The 27,561-nt window shown below is 52.4% G+C and overlaps 1 protein-coding gene across 4 annotated transcripts in view; it reads right to left on the reverse strand.

Annotated features, from left to right (window-relative positions):
* Nucleotides 1-512: 512 nt before the first annotated feature.
* The window catches only part of SH3BP2 (SH3 domain binding protein 2), a 39,163-nt gene continuing 12,114 nt past the window's right edge, over nucleotides 513-27,561 (reverse strand). For 2 of the 4 annotated variants that reach the window (XM_084797806.1, XM_084797807.1), the window contains exons 2-13: nucleotides 11,328-11,467; nucleotides 9,975-10,077; nucleotides 8,821-8,938; nucleotides 8,323-8,393; nucleotides 7,343-7,431; nucleotides 7,090-7,158; nucleotides 4,501-5,155; nucleotides 3,689-3,800; nucleotides 3,399-3,454; nucleotides 3,001-3,082; nucleotides 2,447-2,506; nucleotides 513-1,739 (exon numbers count right to left, since the gene is read on the reverse strand). In XM_084797806.1, coding sequence (XP_084653932.1) covers nucleotides 1,602-1,739; nucleotides 2,447-2,506; nucleotides 3,001-3,082; nucleotides 3,399-3,454; nucleotides 3,689-3,800; nucleotides 4,501-5,155; nucleotides 7,090-7,158; nucleotides 7,343-7,431; nucleotides 8,323-8,393; nucleotides 8,821-8,938; nucleotides 9,975-10,077; nucleotides 11,328-11,463 — 1,689 coding nt within the window. In that variant the 5' untranslated portion in view covers nucleotides 11,464-11,467 and the 3' untranslated portion in view covers nucleotides 513-1,601. Of the gene's footprint in view, nucleotides 1,740-2,446; nucleotides 2,507-3,000; nucleotides 3,083-3,398; nucleotides 3,455-3,688; nucleotides 3,801-4,500; nucleotides 5,156-7,089; nucleotides 7,159-7,342; nucleotides 7,432-8,322; nucleotides 8,394-8,820; nucleotides 8,939-9,974; nucleotides 10,078-11,327; nucleotides 11,468-13,170; nucleotides 13,485-20,961; nucleotides 21,113-27,561 lie in introns of those variants that run through there. The other 2 variants (XM_084797805.1, XM_084797804.1) reach the window with 2 other exon arrangements.

Consider the following 27,561-nt stretch of genomic DNA (forward strand, 5'->3'; position numbering starts at 1 on the left):
CAGAGACGGAGGTGGACTCTGGTTCCTAGAAGCAGATGGCAAGTGGAGCCCAGTGTCGGTCATTCACTACAGCCCCAGGAATGCCCTGGGGCTCAGCCTCCCATATCCCCAATTTTGACTCATTGAATCGACCACAGGCCTCCAAAATACAGCAAGAGCTGGGGGTTCCAAACAAAAGTCCTCTTACCAGACAGCAGTCCCTGGCTGTACAGAACAAGTACAGTCCTTGTTCTGGGTTCTGTGTAAACACTGTCCTCTAGGGCTGGAGACATGGCTCAACAGTTAAGAGCTCTGGCTGCTCTCCCAGAGGACCCTGGTTCAATTATCAGCATCCACATGGTAGCTCACAACCATTCGTAACTCCAGTCCCAGTCCCAGGAGATCTGACACCCTCTTCTCCCCACCCCCCCCAAGCACCAGGCACATACACGATGTACAGACATACACGCAGGCAAAACACTCACACACATAGAATAATAAAAAACAAGTTAAAAGAAGAACCTTCTCCAATATAAAGTGCAGTGGAGCCAGATGATGAAGGTCTCTGCGTCTCCAGATGCATTTATTTTCACACAAAAAAGTTCAGTCTAGATGGCTGTGCCCGGTAGAATTTCATGGCAGGAACTGGTTGGGATCACCCAAACTACTTGGACACCTGAATGCCACCTTCCCCACCCATCCATGGCCTGTCCCACTTCACTCCAGTCAGCATTTGCTGTAAGAAGTCTTTCTGGGCCACCCCCACGGGCCAACCCCCCCCCCCCACTGGACTCCAAGCTCCTGGCTCCTTCATGCACAACTTCCCAGAACTTCCAACAGAACCTCATACTCACTGCCTGCTCTAGACTAAGCTTGGCCAACCTGCACTAGGGGCTGCTCACAGCCCACAGCCAGCTCCAGTACCAGGCCAGGCACAACAGTCACTCAATCCCTGCTAACTGGGGCTTTGAAGTTCAGGCTCCAGCCAAGACTGATCCAGGTGGATCCTGAATATTATTGAGCTATGTCCCCCAGTCAGTTCACTCACTTAGCAGCCTGTGCCCTAGAAGACCACAGATCATCCATTAGGGCTGCAGTCAGTTGCTCTCTCTCCCTGGACACTGGTGGTGCTCAGTAGAGCCTATTGCCCTCTCTGTGCCAATCAAACCTTGGTCATTGAGACAAAGGTCATCTCAGATTTGCTGAGAGGCAATGGTCCCTCCTTGAGCCCGTGTCTTAGCATGTCTATGGGTCCTAGGACCAGCCTTAGGACCCATCCAACTACCCCAGTCTTGCTTGGTCCCAGCCCACTGCAGTGTGGGTATGCTATGGGGACCAGATTTTGTGTCATCAAAGCCCAGGCAGCACTTAGTCATCCAACCTGGGTTCTGGAGAGGTGGGACACGGAGGGGCTGGGTGGGCAACTCAGCCAGCCAGTCCTCTAGTAGTGGTGGCCTCTTTCAGCCTGGGACCCAGGCTGCTCCCTGAGGCCGGGTGTCTTGTTGATGAAGTCTGATGTCAAGCCCGTTCCTGCTCATCTTCCCATGCAAGCCGGTCTCCATCTATGTGGCAGGGCTGTGGCCCTGTGGCTGCTTCCACCCAACAGTGGTGTGGAATGGATGTCACCTGGGCCCGGCGTAGCCATACGGGTGCCGCAGCAACAGGCTTTGGTGGCTCGGTAGCACGTGAGTGTGGTAGTGCTCCACCATGCTGCCCACACTTGCAAACAGAACCTCGCCTTCCAGGTAGAACTTAGAATCCTGCAGGGAGGAAGGAAGCAGGCTCAACAGGGCCTCACAAGCCCGTTGCCTCAAGCCCCTATCCCCTTCACCCCTTCCCCCATCTTCTCAAAGGGGAGGGTCAATAGTAACAGTGGCTGCCCATGTCCATCCCCCCAAACCCCACCCCACCATGTCTGTCCACACAACAGGCCTGTGGTCCCAAGTTCTCCTGTCAGTGTAAATGTCAGTGTCAATGTGAAACCTGCTCTCAGGGCAAGGTCTGCGAATAAAAGCAAGGGTCAAGGATGGTTACCCAGAACCTCTAGAGTAAGCTAAGGGCAAAACAAGGCTAGAGGGGCTGGAGAGATGGTTCAGAGGTTAAGAGCACTGGCTGCTCTTCCAAAGGTCCTGAGTTCAATTCTCAGCAACCTCATGGTGGTTCACAGCCATCTATAATGAGATCTGGTGCCCTCTTCTGGACTGCTGGCTCACATGCAGTCAGACTACTGTATAAATAATAAAAAGTAAATCTTAAAAAAACAAAAACAAAAACCTGAGGCTAGGAGAGGAAGGGAGCAGAGGTCATGGGACAACACAGATGGCAAAGGACCCAGGAGAGCTGGTGTTATGGAGGTACCAGCTCAGGCTCCCGCTGACAAATCCCATCAGGGAGACTCCCTTGGCTCTCACTAAGCCTTGAGGCCAGTGCCCGCACCCCACCCTCAGAGCCGGGCCCAGTCCCTCACCTTCTCAAAGATGCGATAGTTCCTCACTTTGTTAGAGGATTCATCCCACACGACCAAGACCTACAGGGAGGGAAATATGGAGCAGGAGCTTAGAGGAGGCGGCGGGACTGGCCACCAAAGTCTGATGAGGGTAGCAGCAACTACAGGGCATGATGCTGTAGCCCTTAGGGGTAATGTGAGCCAGGGTCCAGCTACAGTCACCTGTACAGAGACAGCCCGCCCTCCACCTTGGGGGTTCCTCTCAGCTCTTAGAGAGCCCCTCAGTAGCGGGAGCCATCTCTTACATGAGGTAGGTAGGTGAAGTATTGTGTGAACAGACCCACTCATCCCCCTGCTATTTGCTACCCCACATGCCCTCCCTATCCCTCTGCACAAACCCCATTCCAATTCACACTTTATGGCTCTGGTGGAAGGCAGCCACAGTCACCCCCAGTTTGCAGAAATCATTTAGTTCTGAGAACAGAGAGAGAAATGTGCTGGTGGCACTCAGCTGAGGTGCCCAGTAAGAGGACAGAAGGCTCTGGTGCCCAGCTGTCCTGCAGCAGTCGTCCTACCTTCCCTGACTTGGTGGAGGAGTTCCGAATGCAATACAGCCCATCCTGAGGCTCTCCGTGAGGGTTTGTAGCTTTGAACAACCTAAAATAAAAGCCACGTCGGTGGGTGAACATGCCCGGAAAGCTCTCGCTGGGACCCGCTAGCCCCACTCTACCACGTGGCTCTCTGCCCACTCTTGGTTTTAGGTTGGAATAAAGGATATAAAGCTAGAGGGGCTTATGAGAATAAAAAAACAAACAGCACACCAAACCCATTCAGACCCACTGCTGTTGTGCTTTGTGCTGCGCTCAGGCCCCCTGTTTGAGCCTGGCCTTGCCCAGCACCAAAGTAAGTAAAGGAGACAAGGAACCCCACGCTGTGTCACACCAAGCAAGGACAAGAAACACGTTACACTAACCTCTCCACTTCACTGGACTCGGTGGTGTTGACGAACACGGAGTTAGGCAGCGGCACCTGAAAAGAGGCCAACAGTGGTCACTGTCAAAGCATGAGTGAACCCTCCACACATGACTCCAGCTGGCTGCCCCCTGCATCAGGATACAGGGCTTTGCATAGTGTCCCATCTCCCTCAAACGCAGAGTTACGGAGCCCCTTGTTCAGGATAGCCGGTGAGGGCCCCTAGCCTGCCGCTCTTCCATGTCTGCCCACTTGCTGACTATGGGACCTGCGCCCTTCACTCGGTCTTGCCTTCTCATAGTCCTCATCTGAGTCTTCCTCGCCTGTGTCAGTCTGTGAGGAGGGCTGACGGGCCTTTTCAAAGGAGAAGTTCCTGAAGCTCTGTCCATCCGGGGGCGACCGCCTGGAGCGACAAAGAGGAAGACGAGAATATTAGCACCATTAGACATAGATAGGTCACCCCTTCCCTCCACACACAGCCTGCTCTGGCCCCTTTGGCTGTGACTGCTCAGGACAGCAGAGTTCTGTGACCCTTGCTCACTGCCAAAAGGAAGCAGGAGCGTTATCTTAGACCTGAAAGCCAAGCGAGGAAATCAGGATGGCCATTAGTACCGGTGAGCAGGAGTGCTGGACACCTGAGCTGGGGTATTACTGTAGAGTGTACAAGTGCACTGGGCGCTGCCTGGGCCCAAGATCTACTACCGACTGGCTTTGGGACTCTGGCAAAGTCACAGCTCGCTCAAAGCTACGAGGAGGTAGAGGGATGGGGGGGGGGGAGGCTGAACAATGCAATGTGACTCCAAGGGACACTCATGGTAAGAGCCAAGCCCACTGCATAGGAGCCTGATCTCCAGGCCTTTGGGGTGAATTAAAGGAAGCCACACATGACCTGAGAAATAAACCCACATCAGGATGAGCAAGGCTAGACCTCCCCTGCACCCCTGAATCAGGCAGGGGTAGGGGAGACGGGAGTGGTGAGGAAATCTTTTTCATCCTGTACCAAATGCTTTCCCCTGAGAATGGAAAAGGTACTGGATAGAGAACACTGTAGGGTGAAAGAACCTACTGGCTGACGGCAGAGGCACAGCCCAAACCAGACTCACTGGAGGTTAGGAAGAGGTGTCTTCTCTGGCTTAGGCAGCACTACAGGCCGAACAGTAGCCTCAGGCACGGGCATCTTCTGTATGGGAGGCCTGGGGGCCACAGGGGGCACAGAGAGTGCAGACTTGGATGGCTCTCTTGGAAGAACTTCTTCAGTTATCTTCAGGAACTTGGGCTTATTGGCAGGCACGGGTGGGGGCTCAGATGTGGGTGGCCCTCGGGCAGACAGGTGGAAGGACTTGAGTTTGTCACAGTTCCTAGCGTTGGCAATGGCCATGGTGGCAGAGCTGGAGACAGAGCTAGTCCCATGACCAGGGGTCCAGGGTTCTGGGCTGGGGTTCACGCTGTCTCGGAAGCAAGGATGTTTCCGGAGGTTGGGCACAGTGGATACGTTGCCCAACGGGGGGTCACTCATTCTCCGAGGGGTAGCAGGCACCCTGAGACCAGGCTCTACTTGCCTTGGGCCCAATGGGTCTCTCTTAGCATCCTCAGGGGCAGGGCCAGTGTCTGGAAGGCCTCGTTTAGGGGGTGGAGGTGGCAGTAAGGGGCTTGGGGTTTTTGAGGTGAAGGAGTGGGCACGGGGCAAGTCAGAGAAGGCTGGCTTCCGAGGTACAGGCACAGGGGGTGGTGGGTAGGCTGGCGGATAGGTCAGGGCATCTGCAGAACAAAATTAACAAAGCGAGTTGGTATCACAGAGGCTGGACCAGCACCACCCTATACCAGCAACAGCCAATAGGAGCTAACCAGGTATATACTCAGGGCTGTACTTTCAGCCTGCCAGCAGCAGCTGATGCAGTATGCGTCCTTCATGGTCTCGCCTTTGCCCTACCTAATGCTCGATATCTAGCCCACTACCCAGCTTTCTCTGGACCAACAGTGCTACCAGGACCTCCCTATTCACACCTGCCCCCACCCCCCCCCCCCCGAAGCAGTCTATATAAGGTTTCTACAGCCTAGATGTCACATAAAGAGCTTTCAGGGCTCCCACAGGTAGAAGTGAGCAGAATGAGGGTTCCCAGGCCTTCACCCGAGCAAGAGGAAGGGTGGATTCTGAACAGGAAGGGCCAGAGCCACTGGGAGGAAGCTGAAAGCCTGCGTTCACAGCAAACTAAAGGCACCGGGTGGCTTCTAGCCCACATGTCATCAGGACCATCAGGACAGGAGGCCCAGGAGAGGGATGAGGCCTGAGGTCCGGGAGTCCCTTGGTTACAGGGAAGGGCGGGGATGTCGCTCAAGAGGGAGCACACACAGGAGACGGAAGAGCAAGAAGGGCCAGAGTGCTGTTCCACCTGGAGGGATGAGGCCGGTGAGGAGAGGGGAGGTCTGGAGAGGAGGAAGGGGAGTGTTCAGTGGAGGCTGCAGGTACTCAAAGACAAGAGACTCGACTCTCCTACTCTTTGGAGGTGGGCAGTCAAGTTGGAGACTGAGGGAAGAAGTGTGGAAGCTGAAAGAGCGTCAGGAGAGGTGACCACTGGGAACAGGGAACAAGCACACCACTGCCTACAACAGTGGCAAGGGAGGTGAGAGGAGGACAAGGGAGGCAAAGGTTAGGTCAACTGGAGGGTGAAGACCAGAAGACGGGAGATCATCCTAAGACATCAGGATAGGGCTGGAGAGATGGCTCAGTGGTTAAGAGCACCGCCTGCTCTTCCAGAGGTCCTGAGTTCAATTCCCAGCAACCACATGGTGGCTCACAACTATCTAATGTAATCTGATACCCTCTTCCGCAAATAAAGCACTCATATGCAGTAAATGAAATAAATAAATCTTAAAAAAAAAAAAAAAAAAAAAAAGGACTGTCCATCCAAGCATGGCTGAAATCCAGTTTAAAAAAAAAAAAAGACATCATGATAGACAAGACAGTGCCGGGGTGCTCTGGGAGGAGGAGGCAGGCCAAGTACAAGGTCTAAAGAGGTGAAGGGCAGAGGGTAAGACTGAGACATGTCCCCCCTACGCAGCCCTGGCGTTCCCTGTCACACACATGACTGTGTGTATGTTCATCTGCCCTAGAGACTGTGCTTTCAGGTGGTGCCCTGAACACTGAAGCCACAGATGACAACCTGGCCTACAGCTATGATCCACGGAGAGCTTGTTGCTATGGGCAACGGACCTGCCTCAGACCAACCCGCCTCTCAATGCCTCTTCATTTTTCAGTCTCAGCCTCCAGAACCACACCTCCATCTTGACTCGCTTCCCCCATCCACACAAGGTTAACCTGGGAGGTGGCAGGATCAGGTAGGCAAAGCCAACCAGCCTCAACCCTCTGAATACTTGCATCGCAGCAACGAAACTGACACCACCCACAGCCAGGCCCACAGCCTGCTAGATGCTAGGTGGCACCCGGTTTTAATTTAACTCAGGAGACAGAGACAGGCAGATCTGAGTTTGAAGGCAGCCTGGTCAGCAAAGATTCAAGACAGCCAGAGCTTCAGAGGAGCCTGTCTCAAAAACAAACAAACAAACAAACAAACAAACAAAAAAACCCCAAACAAACAAAAAAGGCCCACCAGCCTAGGAGAGGCTCTGCTCTTGGTCCCAGTCCCCAGTCCCTACCCACCACGGAGACACCCAGGCCCAGCTACACTACCTACCCTCAAGCTTCATGGGTCCCGGGGAGTCAGGCTCCAAGTACGAGTCGTCCTCATCTTCATGTTCATAGTCTACAAGTAGTGAATGGAAGATGAGACACAACACAGCCCAGGCTCACTTGCATGCACAACAGGGTGGCATGGCCCACTGGGCAGGGAGCAAAGCTAAACATGCATTTCTTTCCTTCTAGGCAGCCCAAGCGGGTTCGCTGTCAGCAGTCACACGGGCATACGGCAGGTGCAGAGGTGGCCTTACCTTCATTGTCTGTGGGGTATGAAGAGAGGCTGATATCTATAGGTCGCTCAACTGCACCATAGAAGCTGTCCACGTCCGAGCCGGAGTCGCTGAAACCCAGAGCAAGCAACAGGCAATGAGCACTAGGCTGGCCCCTTGCAGTTGCATGTAGTGACCCGTGCACACACAGGAACACTCCCAACGGCACAGACACTCACACACAGTTGGGGACCCATGGGCACACACAGATATGAACATGTCCAGACACAAGGACAATCCCTCACGTGTAAATAGACAAAAGGACACGAAGGTCATATAGAGAGAGACACTTGGGCATGAATATACATGCAGTTCAAGGACAAACATAGGACTGGAGGCTTGGGACCATCTACGGGTGCCACCTCCCCTGCCCCACTGTGGTGTTTGCTACCCTGACTGGCTAGATGCCTCAGAGCTGGGTCCACATGTCTACCTCCTGTCCAACCCAACGGCCAGGAGCTCCGGATTCAGTCCAGGACCTCAGGGCAGCCTTGAGAGTGCCCCTCCCTCTGGATCTCAGTTACACTGACTATGATAGCATTGGCTTGTGTTCCCTAGAGAGCCACTGCTGTTTGCACCTCTCATGGGCGAGCACGCTGAGACCAGGAATTGACTGAGCTCCCCCAAGGAAGAGAAGAGATACCAGGGAGTTAGGAAACCAAAGCTCTGAGCTATAAATATGGGGCCTCCATAGTAGGGGAAGGGGAAAGCACATATGACCCCCAAGCAGGAGTTACAAATAAGTAAAAACAGAGTGAGACAGAGCCAGAGAGAGCTAGAAGACAGACAAGGACAGAGATGGCGCATACACACTTGGGCATAATTATGTCAGCAGCGTGTATTTCCACACACATGAAGGCACCTCCAGAAAAAGCTTTATGGAAATGACTATAAGCCAAGCCTCCAGGGACTGGAAAGGAGCCTCAGGGACTACCACCCACCCATCACATCCCTTGACATACCTGGTGTCTAGAGGTAGTTCCTTCTTCTCGTGGAAGTGACCAATTTCCCTGCGTAGCAAAGCCATCCAGCTCTGTGGGTCAGTTACAGCCACAGTAAGTATGATGTTGCCCAGAATGGGGTCCCACTCCACCCTCTTCTCGTCATTGTGTAGCTGCTATATAGTCCCCACCAAGGTCCAGGGACAGGAATCTCCCTGGTTCCCAGCTAGGTCCAGCCTAGATTGTGTGGCTCTGATTTGAAATCACCCTCCTGGGGCGGCAGCTGATCCTCAGTCCATTTGGGACCTACATCCTGCTGGCATGTTCCCATGGTGTGTGTGGGCAGCAGGCAGGCTATGTGGGCCCTAATCCACTTGGCTGCCCACACCCCAACCAAGTCTTTCTCGTTAGGATCCTAGCCTCCTGCCTAGAGCCAATGAGAGGCCAGAGCTTGGTGGTCAGTGTGCTACTTCGGGCAGGTCCTGTCCAGCTTCTAAAGCCCTGCTGCCTCCTGGTCACCTTGCGCTCATCCTCAGAGGAGGCTGAGAAGAACCACGTGCGGTGCTTCTTGCTGATGTGAATGATCTTGAATGGGAAGACGTTGTTCGATGTCGTCTCCTCGGCTGCCCGCATCACTCTGAGGGCACATTGCCAGAAGTCACCTGCTTGTCCACCCTTAAGCAACGGGCTCATCAACCCCACCCCTGAACTGATCTCGGTATTCAGCATCATGCTCTGGGGGAACACAGGCAAATCTGGACAGGCTCTGCCTGCTCTTGCTCTCAGTAGAATGTCTAGATGCTTCTGGATTCTGGCTGCCTGGAGCCCAGCCCACAGTACCAATGCAGCATGGGCCCGAACTGGAGCTTGGTAAAGCCCTAGAGTTAGAAAGTTCATGAAGAGCCTGAATTTAGGACAGCGTGGGATGAATGGGCTCTGAGCTCCCTGGAAAAGGGCTGTGGTAAGTGAGGAGCAGGATCAGAGCTGAAGAATTTATAAAGTGGTAATTCAATGGGAACTCTGCAGAGCAAGCTACTCAGCCCCTTGGGACAAGAAGTCCCTAAGAAAGGCCTCACCCAGATTGCTGTGAGATAGCTGTGAGATCATGGTGAATTTGAGGCCAGCCTGGTCTACGAAGGGAGCCCAGGAAAGCCAAGGCTACACAGAGAAACCCTGTCTTAAAAAAACAACAACAACAAAACACACACACACACACACACACACACACACACACACACACACGCACAAATAGGGGCTGGAGAGATGGCTCAGTGGTTAAGAGCACTGTCTTTTCTTCTAGAGGTCCTGAGTTCAATTCCCAGCAACCACGTGGTGGCTCACAACCATCTGTAATGAGAACTGATGCCCTCGAGTGGTATGCAGGTGTACATGCACACAGAGCACTCACATATATAATAATAAATAAATATTTTTTAAAACCAAAAATAAATAAAATAATAATATTAATAATAATAATAATAATAAAGGCCTCACCCCATACATAGTGCCCCAGCCCCTGCCCTCAGCAAAGGCCAGGGTGGGTAGAATATGGGGTGTCAGCCAATAAGCCGATGAAGGCCATCTCGTGAAAGCCAGGGATGGGCTCTGTAGTGTAGGGTGAGAGGGAAAGCAGCTGGCATGGGGGTTGGTCAGCAGGCAGGAAGGACGCTCACCGGTTGTAGCCACTCAGGGAGAAGGCGCCCTGTGGGGACGCAGACGTGCTGCTCTTGAAGTAGTAGATGCAGCGCTTGTGGATGATCACAAAGCGCAGGGGCCCTGGGAAGAACACAGCAGCGGGGTGAGCCACAGAGCCACACCAGTCAGCCCCACCCTGTGGCTTCTCCCCAGAGGCCCTGGGCAACCTGGGACCAGACCTCCGAGATTGCAGAAGGGGAGAGTAGGAAGCTGAGCTGGTATGCTGCCCTTCCTCAGGCCTTTCTTGGGGGTCAAATACAAACAAGTTCACTGGCACACTCTAAGTCTGAGAGCACCACCCCAGGGAAGGCCTGGCCACCCAAAGAAAAGGGGTAGACTGAGGCCTCATGGGACAGTAAGGAAGGGTAGAGCCTGAACCATGGCAGCCTTGCTTGGAGCAATAGGGTTACTGGGGGAGGTGAGGAACTGGCAGGACAAATGGAACAGAGATAGCCGGACATGGTGGCGCACGCCTTTAATCCCAGCACTCGGGAGGCAGAGGCAGGCGGATCTTTGTGAGTTCAAGGCCAGCCTGGTCTACAGAGTGAATCCTGGACAGCCAGGACTATAAGAGAAACCCTCTCTTGAAAAACAAGAGAGAGAGAGAGAGAGAGAGAGAGAGAGAGAGAGAGGTGGGGGGGGGGGGACAGAGCTAGGCATCCAAAGCTGGCTAATGAGAGCCACTGAGGTGGAGCTGTTTTCAAGCTCTACCATTCATGCCTGGAATGGCCCCTCCTAGGCCTGGGGACAAGTTACTTCTGGTCTTTCCTGTTTATACACTGATGCGCACGCAGGGTCCAACAGTCTAGCCTAGAGCATCTCAGCTAGGTAACAACACAGGGGCAGAGAGTCCCTTGGCAGAGGATTCTGCAGAGGCAAAAGCATGGGGTGTCCATGGCTGATCAGAGCTGACAAGGCTCTAGTGCTCCTTGCCTTCAGGATCCTGAAGCTCCTCCGCTCATCTGGCTCCTGACCAGGCACATGGGTTCATTCCGTGCCACATGACTAATCAGCTCACGTGCAACTTACACACGAGGCAAGAACAGTATTGAGAGAGGCCAGATCTATCAGGCCACTCTGAGTCTTCCAGCCTTGGCTACAGATTGAAGCGTCCATGACTAGCTGGTCGGTAACGCATTATCAAGTGATCACCCTCTCTCTGCCTAGCTAGACTACACTGGATCCTGTGGCAAGGTCCAGGCTCAGGAGATTGACATGAGGTGTGCCATCTGCCGGAAAAGGAAAAGAGACCCCAGAAGGCCCATCAGAGCAGTGGAGAAACAGGGCCGTGTCCTCCCTCTGAGAGTCCCACGATCCAGTGGGTGACTCACATTTGAGCAGTTGCAGCTGGGTACCACCCTTCTTGTGCAGGTAGCCGGCCTTGGCCACACCACCAGGCATGGTCAGCAGATTCTGGGCACCAATGGCCTTCATGGGGACAGGCCAATGCATTTCCTCAGCCGCCATGAAGCTGCAATTGAAGCAAAGGAGACAGGACTCATCTGGGGTAGGCAGGCGGGGAACAACGTGGCATGGGATCCTGGGTGGACACTGGCAAGATCTAGAAGGCAGTGTGGAGGGTCAGGTCTGTGAGGAGGCTCCAGGGTGACAGTGCTACGCAGCCCGTTCCCAATCCTCGTGTACACCCTTGACTCCAGAATGTTGAGCACTGTCCTTTTATCATCATGAGCTCATTGAGCGCAATGGCCCCGTTACGGCTGGGGCAGTGATGACTGAACTCAGAGAACCCCAACCTGGGTACATCAGGCCTTATGCCATAGCTACCCAAGGCGCCAACACCACGTGAGCTCACAAGATGCGTGTCTTAGTTGGCATAGCTTAGTCAGGCATAGCTTCCTGGAGCAGGGAGCATGGGAGTCACCCCTTGAACGTGGCTGTTCTATAGGACTGAGACAGGCTCTAGGCACCTTCTCTACCTAGGTCTGACCTTCAGTGGGAAGAAAATAAGGTCCTAAGATGTCCACCCTCACTCAGCAACTTCCTGTCTATCCTCCCCCCTCCCCCACCCCAGAAGCCCTGAGGTCAGGTAGCAGAAGAACAAGCCAAGAGTCCCCACTTGCCAGGTCCAATGACCTGGGCTCTCTGGAGGGTCTCTAGCCCCAGTTATTAGAGCTATAAACTAGGAGGACAGCGTTGCCTCAGCATACCCTTGTCATCAGTGCCATTAAGACCATTTGGCAGGTTTGCTAGTATCCACTTTGTCAGCCCAGGGTATCAGGACTCAGAGGTACCGATCACTTTTGCCGCCTAAACTGACATTGTTCTGTCGGTGCTCCACCCCCCACCCCCGCCCCGTCCACCCATTCAGGTCCTTCTTGGGACCCCCTGAGGAGCTGCATGGAGGCAAGGCCAGTGGTCTGCTAGCGCCAGATCCAGAAGGGCAGGCTGCTGGGGTTCCTATTACTACAGTGCCAAGTGTATACAAATACAGAAAGCATATATATATATATAAAACCTTCCAGGTCCGAGGTGGCCCAAGCTTGTAAGCTCAGCATTTGGAAGGCTGAGGCGGGGGATATCTAGAGCATCAGAAAATGAAAGAGATTTAAAGGATGGCAATCAATCAAGCTCTTGGCAACTGTCAAGCTCAGTCCATCAAACGAGTGTTAGGAATTAAGTTCACGGGCTGTCTTAGCAAGGTCTCGAACAGGGTCCGTTAGCTAGCCCACCCCTCCATCTCCCCTACCCCAGCCACAACAGATTCTTAAACACTCAATAGCACCTGGCCCATTGTTCAGGCCAGCAGGAGCAGAGGCAAGGTCAGGGCTATTGGTACCCAACCGCAGGCAGAGGTTTGGAACAATGGCGCGACCACACCCCCGCGCAGCGCCATCCGGGGACCGTGGGTCCCAGCCCAGCAGTGGGGTGCGAGGAGGGTGCTCACGCCCACACCCATCTACGGGAGGTGCTGGCAGATGGATAGAGCGAGCGCCAGGCTTGGAGCCCCTGGCCGGCCGACGGTGGCTGGCCCCACACTCGCCTTTGTTCTGGGTAGCCGCCCGGAGAGCCTCCTTGGGCTCCAGGGACTTGCGGTCCTGGGTCTTGGTGCAGAGATTAGGGGCCCAGGTCGATAGACTGGGAGTCTGAGGAGAGTGCGGGCGCTCAAACCCAGGGCTAGAATCCCAGATCCCGAGCTCCGTGATCAGTACTCACGGTGTCCACGCGGCAGACCCAGCGGGCTTCCGGGGGACGGCCAGCGCCCGCCTCCCCTGGGCGCAGCGACATGGTCCCAAGCCGGGCCCACCGGCCGCAGCCTCGTCCCTGGAGCTGGTCTCCCGCCAGCCCCAACTCCGCGGCCGCGACCCAGAGCCCGCCATGCTCGTAGAGCCCCAGGCCAGGGTGTCTACTGGCTCCTCCCCTCACGGGCGGCGGGGGTGAGGGCTAGGGGCCAGGTGAGGAAGTGGACCGCCCCTCCGGCACGTCAGTTTCTCCACCCACTACCAGTGGTGGGCCACCAGAAGTGGAAAGTAGCAAACTTGTGCATATACAGTCCAGAATCAAGAGCCATCTAGACAAACAAGGAAGCCACCGATGCAAATGAGGAAGTCCGGCTCACATCCCCAATACCTGAGGATCCCGAAGTCTTCTCTGGATCTCCACTCAGCTCGTCCCTTGGATACGAGCTTCTGTAAAATGGCACCCTACATCCTCTGCTAGTACCCCATCGTGCCACCTTGCCAATGTCATTTCTTGGGTCTCCCCCGGAACAGAATTCCCCCAAGGAACCAGGGATTCAGTCCTTGGCACCTCTCACCTATTTGGGCCCCCCAGGGTACTAGTCCCAAAAGAGTGCCCCTGGCTGGCCAAGGCTAGTAAAGCCTCCTAGGCATCCCCTGTCTCCCAGCATAATACAGGACGGACCACCTGTGGCAGAGGACAGCGCAATTGGTCTTCAATGGCAGCTCTGATATATTCCTCACCCAGCTGCCCATACTAGGCACTTCTCCCTGGTGTCCAAGCCTCTGTGTCAGGCAAGCCCTCTAAGACCCTTCCCACTGCATGCAGCCTTGAAGTCCCCGCAGATGTCTCTCTCCAAGGGTCTGGCTGCCTGGTGCATTGGTTTCTGGAGGAGCACCTGCCATCTTACCCAGAACACTAAGCTGCCTCCTTCTCCCAGCCACCCTGTGGATTTCCACCCAAGCCCCCTTCACTGCTTCTCTATCGGCCACACCTCTCCCGGTCTCCACCAATTTCCCTTCATCACCTTCCAGCCAACACACCATTCCCATCACTCCTTTATTCTAAACGGCACAGACACAATCCTGCCTTTGGAATGGGTGTGTGTGTGTGTGTGTGAGGGTCTCACTCAGTAATCCAGTCTTTCCTCTACCTAGTGATCCTCCTGCCTCAGCCTCCCAAGTACTGGTATTACCTACCATTGTACATGAACACACCTGACAACACTCAAGCCCTTCCTAATTCGGTCCTACCCCAACCTTCAATCTTTTTGTATGTGCTTTGCTCTGCCCTCCATCTTCTGTGTCTCTGTGCACAGACCCAAGTAACCCAAGCCCGCAAGAATTCACCTTAGTCCAGCCTGCTTCCACTGCCTGCTGTGATTTAGCCTTTAAATAGTAGATGCCAAGAACACTAACCATATACAAACTCCTCCCAGAAAATATAAGAGCAAAGCCATGAGGCCAGCATCACTCAGTACCAAAACCAGGTATATGCATCACACAACATGAAAACTACAGAACAATCATTCTCTAGGTTTTGTTTTGTTTTGTTTTCTCTTTTAAGACAGAATCCCAGATAGCCCAGGCTGGCTGTGAATTAGGTAGGTAGCCGAGGATGACCTTGAACTTCGGCTCTCCCGTTCTTCCACCTCCCAGGCGCTAGGATTACCATGCCTGGCTTATGCCATGATGAGGATTGAATCCAGGGCTTCTTCACCGGAGGCAGATGATCTACAAACTGAGCTACAGCCCCAGCCCCGGATGCCCTTCTGGATTTAGGCATAAACATTCTCAACAACACGCAAGTAAACTGAATCCAGCACCATGAACAACACGAACAAGGGAGATTTAACCCAGCAATCCAAGATTGCTTTAAGAGTTGAATTGAACTAATATAACACACTATATCGATAAAGAACAAAGCCACATGATCATCTCAGTAGATATTGAAATCTAAGTCTTCATAAGAACAACACTCAATAAACTAGGAATTGAGGAAACTTTCTAAACCTGACAAAGGGCATCTAAGACAAACCTACAGCTAAATCGGCTGGAGGTAAAAGGCTGAACACTTTCCCTCTGAGAACATGAACAAGGCAAGGATGTCTGGTCCCATCGCTTCCTTTCAACACTGTACTGATAGTGTGGTCAGGGCAACTATATAATGTAGGCTCAATTTCCTTAACAATTATACTTTATTATGAACTTATTAAAGGAGCGTGCCTCCCTTACAACCTGACTAGCCTAAACAAGAGGGAAATGAGATTAAAGAAAACAAGAATGAGCCAGGCATGGTGGCACACGCCTTTAATCCCAGCACTTTGGGAGGCAGAGGTAGGTGGATCACTGTGAGTTTGAGGCCAGCCTGGTCTACAAAGTGAGTCCAGGACAGCCAGGGCTACACAGAGAAACCCTGTCTCAAAGAAAGAAAGAAAGAAAAAGAAAGAAAGAAAGAAAGAAAGAAAGAAAGAAAGAAAGAAAACAAGAATGAAACCTTCTGGGTATCAGTTCCTAGGAACGATATTCCACCAAGGCTGCTGCTGGAACCTGGAGCAACCGGAACCGGGAGCCTCAGCCGGAACCTTGAAGCTTTCCCTGGAGCGGTTCTCTCTAGGAGCGTCTCCAGGTGGAGTGACGAACAGCCAAAGAATACCAAGTCCCAAAAAGGCCCAGCCTCCTCTTTTGGGCTCATCTATATATATATATATATCCTCCCAGAGTCTGTTCTAGGATGTTTTTCAGCTGGCAACAAACAAGCTTGTGGTTCGACTTCTGAGTGGATAAACATCACCTGCTCTCTCACAAGTCTCTTTCCCCATCCTACACTTGGGATCAAAACAAAAACATGTTTATCTTCTCTACAATATAACAATAATAATAATAATAATAAAAAGTCAGGCTTGAGAGATAGATCAGTGGTTAAGAGCCTGACTGCTTTCCCAGAGGATCTGGATTCAATTCCCAGCACCCACACGCAACCTCACATCTGTCTGTAACTGTAGTTCCTGGGGATCCTATGCCTCTTCTGACCTCCACAAGCACTACATACATCCACATACGTAAAATAAAACACAGGTGAATGAACTGTCCAGACAAGACAAAATGAAGAAAAACTAAGCAATGGCTAGATGGTTTTATGTAGCATAAAGTCCTAAAAACTAAGAACGTATAAGTGAGTTTCGCAAGGTGGAAGGATGTGAGATGAATACATAAAACTCCACTGTGTTGTGTTATATGTGCTAGCAACAAACAAGATGGAGGACAAGCCAGGCGTGGTGGCGCACACCTTTAATCCCAGCACTTGGGAGGCAGAGGCAGGTGGATCTCTGTGAGTTCGAGGCCAGCCTGGTCTACATAGTGAATCCAAGACAGCCAAGGGAATCCAAGAGAAACCATGTCTCAAAAAAAAAAAAACAAAAAACAAAAAACACACACAAAAAAGACAGAGAACAAGTGAGTTTCATTATTTCCTCTTCCAAGCAGTTACCCATGACTAGTAGAAGGTCCTATGTCCCTAGATTGGGCCTAGTGACACAGCCTTCTCCCAACCTGACACTGACCATAGTAGGTTATCATTATCCCCCATAATTAGCTTTTGGGCCTAGCAGGAAGCCAGGGTGCCCCAAGTAAGATAAACTGTTGTTCCTGGTGGGTAGTTGGCCTGAGGATTGCTGAAGGAAGCTGAAACAGAGCCCCACTCTGTGTCTGGACTGCTGCAAGGAAAGATGCAGTCTACCGCCTCTATGCTTGGGTGGGGGTGGGTGCAGGAGTAGGGCGGTTTGAGCCCCATCTTGTTTCATCTCAGTGGCCAGTAGTAGAAGGCCTGGCTACCACCCTACTGCAGGCAGAATGAAAGCTCGTAGGTGGCCATTGACTAACCTTGTGGGAGAGGGCGTCCTAAGAGCGAAGTTATAGCCCACCTTCATCTCTCCTGGGAATGTCCTCACAGCAGAGACAGAACTGACATCACAGCCCCTCTTCGGATAAGCCCTGCTTGACATCAGGTGAGTCAGCCAGGGTGGCCCCAGCTCAGGTGCCCAATGCCAGACCAGGCCGTGAGCAGAAAAGAGGTTGTGGCACCTGAGGGTATCATGCTGTGATACGATAGAGTTCTTGGAGCGTTTTAGCCCAGCTTGCGGATATGGGCCTGGGAAAGCTGAAGGAAACCAAGGCACACCTGGCTTATCTGTGGGCCGGATAAAAGCTGCTGGCCGATCTGAGCCACCTCAGTGCCCATAGCACCACCCGTCCCCAGAGACCTGATCGCTAAATTCAACTCATTAATACCGAGGAACTAACAGTTCATGGGGTGGGGGTGTTTGGTTGCCTTTTCTGTAGGAACAGTGGCCTCAGTAGGCTGAGCCACCGTGGATGAGAGCTTTGAGGGTGAGTATGAGACACAAGTGAAAATCCCACGCAGCCCTCATCTTCCACTGAGTCCCCATCAGCAAGGGCGTCATGGAAGAGTCCGTTCCTCAGACTCCTCTGATAGCCTAGCAACAAAGCCCCTTCCTAAGTGGGAGGTTGAGGCAACAGGGTCAGGACTCACGTGCCAGGCTCACGGTGCTCATGGGCCCCTTCTGCTTGTAGCTGCAGGCCTCATACATCTCCACCCCATGCCCACCCCTGCACTAGGGCTTTGGTTATGTGTGAGCCAGTGGTCGTGGCTAGAGTCCATGAGACCTCGTGGAAGGTGCGCAGTCATTGCGTGTACACATGTGGGCGTGCCTTTGAGCCTGTAAATGTATGCATGTGACCGTATGCGCACCGGAAGGCTGGACACCTGCCGGCACATTCTCCAATCAACTCTCTGCTTCTGTACCCGTCCCCCCTCCCCCGTGCTTGATCCTGATTCAGGAGAGCCTGCTTCCAGACACTACTAGAGGATATAGACAGAGCAAAGAAATAAAAAAAAACACCCGGTGCCCCAAAGGCAGCTTGACCAAGTTCCACTGGATGTAAATTCTCGGCCTTGTACCTGCCCTGGGGCTCTGTGAACCCGCAGGAGTGAGAAGTCATCACCTACAAGGGTCTATGCATAAGCTTGTGGCTCGGCACACCTGGTTAACATCACAGGTGTTGTACTCACACAGTGCATATGTGTGCACATCGATACGTGTGCATATATGCATGCACATAGGAGGCTATACATGAATTCAAGGTGTGGCCTCTGAAGGTCTGGGCTCTGACAGCCCCTGACACCTGACACCTGTCTCTGCCTGTGTGAAGGAAACTTACACAAGGTTAACTGTGACCAAGCCTGACTGCTCTTTGTGAGGCTGCAGAGCAAGGCAGGGCCGGGGGTTCCAACACAAGGAAAAGGAGACCAGGTATCATTGGGGTACTTGCACACACTTACATTTCCACTCAGGCACACACGTGTACACATGACCTCATACATACCCTTCATATTACACACATGCATGCACATGTCCTCATTGTGGTGTTTTGAATGAGAATGGCTCCCCAAATGCTCACATATTTGAACATTTGGTCCCCAGTTAGTGGAACTGCTTGAGAAGGGTTAAGAGGTGTGGCTTTGTTGGAGAAGGTGTGTAAGAGGGTGTGGGCTTTGAGGTTTCAAAGGCCCATACCATTTCCAACTAGGCCTCTACAAGCTTTTTGCTTGTAGGTCAGATGTGAGCTCTCAGTTACTGCCCCAGTGCCATGCCTGCCGGCCGCCATATTCCTTACATGATGGTCATGGACTCTAACCCTCTGGAACTGTGAGCTCCAAATTAAGCTCTTTCTTTTATGAGTTGCCTTGATCATGGTGTGTGTCACAGCAATTGAAAAGTAACCAAGACACTTCTGTTCTCATTGGAGCTGACCTACACACACATCCAGACACAGTCACACGCACACACTTATTCATGTGTGCAAGCAGAGATTCTTGAAGCTGTAGAGATGGTTCAGCAATTAAAAGTGGGTGCTGCCCTTGCACAGGACCTGAGTTTGGTGCCCAGCACCCACATCAGGAGGCACACAATTGCCTATAACTCAAGGTCCTTTTCTAGGCTCTGTATGCATGTCATATCACACACACACAGACACACACACACACACACAAACACACACAAACACACACACACACACACACACACACACACACACACACACACACACACACACTTAAAGTGACATTTTTCAACCAACTTAGCTACACAAAAAAAGCCTGTCTCGAAAAACCAAAAAGGCAAAACAAAACCTTTTTCCCCCTTTGGTTTTTTGAGACAGGATTTCTCTGTGTAATAGCCCTGGCTGTCCTAGAACTCTCTTTGTAAACCAGGCTGGCCTTGAACTCACAGTGATCCAACTGCCTCTGCCTCCCAAGTATTAGGATTAAAGGCGCATGCCACCATACCCAGCTTGTATTTTTTAAAAAGCATAAAATCTTGTGTTCACACTCACGATTACTTACACATGTGCTTGCTCACAGATGTATGCTAACAGACACATTTGTACCATATACATATGCAAATCACCTATACAGTCACACTCATATGTATCCAAGCAATATTTACAAAGATACCCTTACAGTCTACTAAGACCCTTCATGAGTGGTCCCCAGAGGCTGGCCCCGCCCCGCCCACTACCTGACTGCTCATCAATCTTGACAGGACACATATGAACTCAGTGCTTTACTTCACACTCCACACAGTGTGCTCAGGACGGGCTCAAGACTTGGACTGGGCACTCCCATGGGTCAGACTCGATGCTCTTTAGGGACCACCCACATCATCATCCCAACATTCCAAACAGTGTCATCCCCACATCACCAATGATGATATTAAGGGTCAAGTAAGCCAACAGCTCATCAAATCAAATGCCGCATATGCAGTATTTATCTGGTAAGTCAGAGAGCACTTGCTCTGACCTTCCCCACATAGCCCACTGCCTCAGCTTCTCTCTCTCTCTCTCTCTCTCTCTCTCTCTCTCTCTCTCTCTCTCACACACACACACACACACACACACACACACACACACACACACACACCCCTTTGGCTGCCCCAGCTCACACTGATTCACAAGGTTTTTTTTTCCTTTTAGTTTCCCTTTTTTCCTTCCTCTTCCCAGAATGGTTCTCTGTGAGAGAATCAAAACCAAAATTCTAGAAAGGCCTAATGACCAGCCATACCCAGTAACGTGGGGGTGGCCATAGAGGTTGCTGCACTGCCGCCTTCACAAGGACAGCCCTCTACCATCAGTTTTCTGAGGCCTTGGGATTATCCACTCTATGTCAGGCCCTTGAACACAGCACTCTTATGCTGGCAGCCAGGACTTCACACATCTACTTTTGTCCTCTCAAGGGCGCAAGTGCACTTACACACACACACACACACACACATACACACACACACACACACACACACATGTGCAGACACAGAACCTAACACTAAGACTACCCCAGACAGGGCCTACAGTGAGAAGGGCTCATAGGCCTGGACTTCCGCTTTGACAGGCTGACTTCCACCTCCCCATAGCTGCTATTGGGTGACAAATAATGGAGTCTTAAGAGTGTTCTAAGTCTTAAGAGTGTTCTAATGGCCAGTTCCTTCTCTGAGCTCCATTTAGACCACTCATATCTAGGGGCTAAGTTGACAGACACCAATCTCCTTAGAGACTATTATTGCTTCTCACAGGATCAAGTGCCATTCATCCCTACCCCAACCCCAAGAAGAGCTATGGTCTTCTCTTTTATCCCCCCAAGTCCTATAGTGGCTAGGCCACCTCCAGAACACCAAATCCAACTGTTTCAACTTACTTCATGGCGCTGACCCAACACATGGCACTACTCCTTCCTGTGACCTGCTGGAGACAGGTGTCCTTGAGTCCAGAAAGGCTATTCAGCCTAGGGGCTGTGGGAAGGGACCCAAACCAGCATCTCCCAAGCATGTGATCCTCACCCCCTGGCTGTTCCCAGCACTGCTGAGTCTGCAGAGCAGCTCAGTCTGCTACAAGGGGGTTGGGGGGGGGGGAGCTGGGGCCAACAGGGTTCCTCCCTGTCTGGGACTTCCTCTTACTGGGCAGTCCCCAGGAAAAGGCATTTTCTGACTTCCACTCAGCAAGGTCCTAAAAGCCACCTGGGGCCCAGGGCAGCACTCCATCAGTCCATTGGATTTTGCCCCCCCCACCACGCCCCACTCACCACTGTAGTGTTTACTCCACTCTAGGGCCACCTGTGTTCCTACAGTGGCAGCTTCTTAATGGTTACCCCATGGCCATCTTGTGCTATGAGACCATAGCTTAGGGTGTCTGGCTCGAGGAAGCCAATGCTGACACCTCCCATTGGGAACTCACTTCCTAGCCAACAACAGGCTATTTCCGGAAAGGTACATACTTAGAGCTGGGCCTTTGCACTTGGGGCCCTGTGGCTTTCAAGAAGGGTGTTTCTGTGCCCTGTGACACCAGGGAACTGAGGGACTAGGATGGAGCTTGGGCCCAGACATCAAACTCTTTCTATAAGGACTCTTGTGTCACCTCTCCACTTCAGCTCAGCTAGCACCTGGCTTTCTGGAAAGCACTTTACAGTCTCGGAGGACAAGCATACTTCTGTTGTTCCAAGATTCCTGCCCAGTGTTCCACTTAGAATAAGTCCCTCCCCAGCATCTCTGCTCCCCTAAGCCCAGCTTTTTTACCCAGTCCATCCCAATCTGTTTCTCTTTGTCTGAGCCCCAATCCCAGGAGAGGTAGAGATGGATGGAAAGGGGGAGGGGTTTTGAGACTGAGGCCCATGGAAGGATTCAGTCTACACACTACAGGGTTCCCAAAAGTGGCAAAGTCTCTAATTTGCCCGAGAGGTTTTATGGGAGCACCCTCCTCCCTAACTCCATGATTTCACCTCACTGTCTGTGGCTCTGAACACCAGCCCCATGACTGGTTTGACAATATCTAACCATTCACAGGCATAGGCCTGTGTGTCAGCTACTTAAAAAGGGCAGCTTGCTGGTGGAGGAGCTCCTATCTGCCCTGAGTCTGCAGCCTCAGCTCTGCAGCCAAGATCTCCAGGCCACCAAGGAGACCAGGGGGCTAAGGAGCAATGGCTGTCTCCTGGTGAGTAGAAAGTATCAGCTTTGCTGTCTGGGCTTCCTTAGGGTGGCCACAGCTCCCCAAACCTCCCTAAGCCACTAAGCTCTACCCTCTGAGATAGTCGAAGGCAGTCCCTGCCTGCTGCAGAAAGCTGGGGCAGGGAGTGAGTGGGACGTGGGAATATAGACTTCTTTTCATGGTCCTTCTCCTTCCCAGCAGGGTTGAGCTGAAGGAGCAGGTGAGGAGCCCTGGAGTATGCAGCAAGGAGTGAGGCAGCTCCCAGAGGGCCCAAAGGTATCCAGGGGCCATGAGCTCCAGAGAACACATGAGGCCCAGGGAGCCTTCCTGGGAAAAGAGCTCTAGGTCTGATTTCTAGAACAGAGCTAGACTGAGGGAGTCACAGTAGGAAGGGCTCAGGACGAACGGCATGGGGGAGCTCAGAGGACTCCACAAGCAATGAGGCAGCCAGGGCCCAGAGAGACTAGGAGCCGAGATTCTTGAATCCCAACAGGAGACAAAGCAGGAGCCAGCCAACTCTCTAAAGCTACCCTTTACAAAGCCAACAGAAGGATGGATACAACCTAAGGTAGAGGTGTACACCAAACCATGCCCTGTTCTTGTCCCCACACTCCTGAATGCAGTAGAGGTATCTGGATCCAGGCCTCCAATCCCAGGCCCTGCCCTGTAAGTCTATAGGGGACTCAGAGCCCAAACAAGGGAGTCTCTGCAAGAGGCAGGCCAGTGTTGGACCCTCCCTAATCCCAGCTTCTAGGAGTCCTGCGCTACGTGATGACCTCGGCAAGCCCCTTGGGTCTAGGCTTCAATTTCTGCAAATGCCTCCTCATCTCCCCAGATACTACACAACACTGCCAGTCATATTCTTGAGAACAGAAGACGTTGAAGACCCCTCCATGAGGGTCACTCCATACCCTTCATCTTGTGCTATAATATGGACGTAACTTCACACCAGAACCCAAGCAGGAGGATGCGTGTACGTGGCTGGGGTGAGCTATCGTTACCAGCCTGAGGCAGCCCTGACTTCCACTTTGTCCTCCTACCCTGGACTGGTGCCTTAAGTTCCCACACTTGGGGCTCCCCCACACACAAATCAGGCCTGACCCAAGGTAAGAGCTAGTCAGCAAGGTTAAGTGTGTTGGGGGGGGGCAGGGGGAATCCAGGGTTAATCAGAATTAAGACAACCAAGAACTTTCACTCAGGGCCCTGGAATGCCTCAGCCTGCTCAGGAGTGAGGTAAGCACCTAACACTCTGTAAAGGGCCCACAGTGCTGGCCCTGCCCTGGCACCTCAAGGAGGCTGACCCGGCTCTACTGAGTACTCTACTGAGATTCAGGGAGGACGGCACGAACTTGACCCACAGCCAGGGATCGGTGGTATTGGACTGGAACCCACTTCCAGCACCCAGGACCCCATGCCCATTCTGGCATCTGCTGACAACTTTTCTGCATAGCTTAGGCACTGAGTGAGGAAAAGAGGAGATCCTTCCAGGCTTGGGATGGGTGCTGGGCCCAGGGGAGGGTGGGAACACTGCCAATGGGCAACCCAAAATAAGACATTTTATATCAGCCGCTCCTATAGGGCTTACGCCCACTCTCCTGCCAGTCTAAGGCCTACCCAAACGACCCTCTCTGACCGGGACCCCACTCCCCTTTCCAAGCCCCATTCTGCCCACTGTACAATGAGGAATTCCCGGGAAGTCTGTCCTGGGTAATAGAGTAGGTGGCCTAGAGGGCAAGGCGCTCCTCTGGGTCATGTGGTACAGCGGTCTGAATGACAGCTCCACAAAGGATACATCCATATCCTAATCCCTGTAACCTGTAAACATAACCTAGGTTAGAGCAGGGCTTTAAGCTGGGCAATGGTGGAGCACACCTGTAACCCCAACACTTGGCAGGGGTGGGGAGGGGCAGAAGCAGATGGATCTCTGTGAGTTCAAGGCCAGTTTTATCTATAGAGTGAGTCCAGGACAGCCAGGGCTACCCAAAGAAACCATGTCTGGAAGGAGGAGGAGAAGGAGGAAGAGGAGGAAGAGGAGGAGAAAGAAGGCTGCTATCCTGGATTGGCCAATGGCAAACTTCCCTTAAGATGACACTGGAGCTGAGCATGGTGGCTCATGCCTTTAATCCTACCATTTGGGAGGCAGAGACAGGTAGGTCTCTGAGTTTGAGGTCAGCATGGTCTACATAAGAGTTTGAGTCCAAGCCAGGCGTGGTGGCGCACGCCTTTAATCCTAGCACTTGGGAGGCAGAGGCAGGAGGATCGCTGTGAGTTCGAGGCCAGCCTGGTCTACAAAGTGAGTCCAGGACAGCCAAGGCTACACAGAGAGACCCTGTCTCGAAAAACCAAAAAAAAAAAAAAAAAAAAAAAAAAGAGTTTGAGTCCAGCCAGAGTTACATAGTGAGACCTGTCTTTTAAAAAAAGGATGACACAAGCCAGGAAAAAGTGGCACATGTCTTTAGTCCCAACAGAGGCCAGCTTGGTCTACAAAACAAGCCCAGGACAACCAAGGCTAAACAAAGAAACTCTGTCTCAAAAAACCAAAAAAAAAAAAAAGACTAGAGTGAGGCCTCCCAACACCAGAAACTGTAGCAAACAAGGAAGGCTCCCTCTACCAGCCTTGTGAAAAAGTGCAGCCCTGCTTCTACCCTGGCTTTGGACCTGTGATTGACTGTTGACAGTACTACAAGGGGTAAGTGTCTATTGTTTTCAGCTCTCTCTATAGGACCCCATTGGTGTTGACCCAGGAAGTGGGCCCCAATGGAGCTTCACCCAAGTTCTTGATGGGAGGCCCAACTGCCTTCTGTTTTGATCTTATCTACTTCCTGATATGCCCCATAGGGAGAGGCTGGCTCTGCAATGCTGCATCCATCCCAAAGACCCTTCTCTGGCGTCCCTGGATGCTACACTCCTCTGGGAGCCTCTCGCAGCTCTCAGGCGTGAGGCACCCGTACCAGGTCCAGATCCACCAAAGCTGCTGGTGTCTACCTCACCCTCAACCTGCTCTTCTTTGGCTCAGTCAAGCTGTTTCCACCACAACGCAAAGACTAAGCCAACTACTTGGCCAAGGGGATGTGGTGAGACTACTATTTCCGGCTCTAGGGCCTGGACATTCCCAACACCTACATTCTGAAACTGAACGCCATTTTTCCTAGAACCACCTTGCCCTTTCTCTGGAATCAAATCGGCGGCTCAGCTTTCCCCACCGATGTCACCAAAAGTGATTCCAGCCCTCATCACTGACCCAAGTCCCACTGAACCAGCCAGGGGGCCAAGAGACGGATAATGAACTGGAAGATGGGCTTAGGCCATCCACAAGGGTGCCTCTCAGAGCTAAACTGATGAACACAAGAGTCTTGCATAGAATTATGTCCCTATTGGCTGTAGCCAAGGCTCATTGACGCTCTAGGACGCTGACTGAGTGAGACCAGCTTCAAGACTGGGCTGGGGCACTAGGCTGCAACCATAGAGCCAAAGGGGGCTCACTAACTCTTCATGTCCTGGGATGTCTGATGGGTGGGCGTGGGGGAGGCTTCCTAATGAATGTGCCGAGCTGGGTGGTGGCCTGTCTCCTGTGCTGATGGGAAGCTCCAGGAGACCCTCACACTTGATGCAGAGTCTACTCTGGCCAGGAGGGGGCAGCACACTGACTTCATGGAGGGTACATGGGGGTTGGGGGACAGTCCATGATCAAGGCCCATTACTGTGAGGGGTGGGTGGGGCTGGGGAGAATGAGGCAGACAAAACCCCCAGGAAATGCAAGCTAGCTGGCATGATGCTCTCTTGCCTCAAACCACAAACCAGCAGAGGCGTTTCAGGATTCACACTTCAGTTCATCACAAACACAGGCAAATTTCCACCTTTGAATTGCTTGAGAAAAAAAAAAAAAGACTTTCTAGAGTGCTGACGTATAGTCCAGGTCCACCCCCGAGTTCCTGGCACCTCACCCACAACTGCAGCCTGCATGGCTCTGCCCAGATTGACTCCCCAACCCTATGTAGCTAGCCTGGGCATTTGCGCTAAACCCTGGGAGCTGCCCCCTGCCCCAGACTGGCAGTCAGTTGTGAGTGCCCCACCTAGTGAGCATCTCTCCACCCAAGTGACAGATTGTGAACAGATTGGTTCGGTGGTTAGTTAGACATCGGGTTCACTGGGGACAGCTCTGGCTCCCGTCTCCTCCTCCTAGACTCGTAACTCACTCTGAGCCTCAGTTTCTTCACCTGCGGAATAGGTAGGTTCCACAGTTCCTGTGTGGGGCATCCACTGAGGTGATGGACAGGCCTACTCAAAGGTACTGGCTTCCACTAGCAATGCCCTTCTCAGTCACAATGGGAACCAAAGAAGTGTTAGGGGACGCTTCGGAAACGCCCTTGCCAAACATCAGGCAAGACTTTCCCGTCATACTCTCATAGGTCTGGCAGATGCTCCGCCATCCCCACTGCCCTCAACTGAACCGCATCCCCACAGTGTCGGAATCTGTCCCAAACACACCCAATTCCATCCTACCACCACACAGAGGAAGGCTACCCCATGTCCAGACCACTTGCCCTTTCTGAAGGACACCTTCAAGCTCCACACAGAGCCTGGCTCCCTTTGTACTCTTCCCTTCAATGCTGTCAACCTGTATTCTCAGCTCTTGGGCTCAGTGACCTCTCTAAGTCCACCCCCCCTCCCCCCTCCCCCACCCCCTGCATGTCAGAGCCTGCAGTGTCAAGCATAATGTAGGTATCAGATTCTTCCTGTAGGCCTTGTCTGTATCCCAGTAGCTGGTGCCTCAATATCCCATGGTCCTCAGTTCATGGTGCTTGCTTGCTAAATGAAGCCATCTAGACCAGTGGTTTTCAACCTGTGGGTCTACCCTTTGTGGGGTAAAACAATCCTCTCACAATGGTCACCTATCAGATAACCTGCATATCAGATATTTACATTATAATCCATAACAGCAAAAATTATAGTAATGAGGTAGCAACAACAAATAGTTTTATGGTTGGGGTGTCAGTCACCACAACATGAGGAACTACATTAAAGGGTCGCTGAGAACCACTGACCTAGAAGAGCACTGTACCCGCCTTCTTCATCCCAGGAGCGGGAAGGGGCCTCTGTTTATGTGAAGGCTGTTGGTTAAGCTATGCATCGTGGAGCAGGCACCACGCCTTCCCTGGGTGAGCTTTTCCTCACAGTGTCCGTGTTAAATAAAGCAAGGGCGGCAACCTGCTAGGACAGCACACACACTCACACCAGCTTTCAGCTGATCTCATGAAGTCCATAAGAGCATAGCCAGGGGCAAAATCTGCCAATTTCATGTCAGCATGCCTGGGTC

This window comes from Acomys minous (genome assembly GCF_964271855.1).
Source record: "Acomys minous genome assembly, chromosome: 10".
Lineage (NCBI taxonomy): Eukaryota > Metazoa > Chordata > Mammalia > Rodentia > Muridae > Acomys > Acomys minous.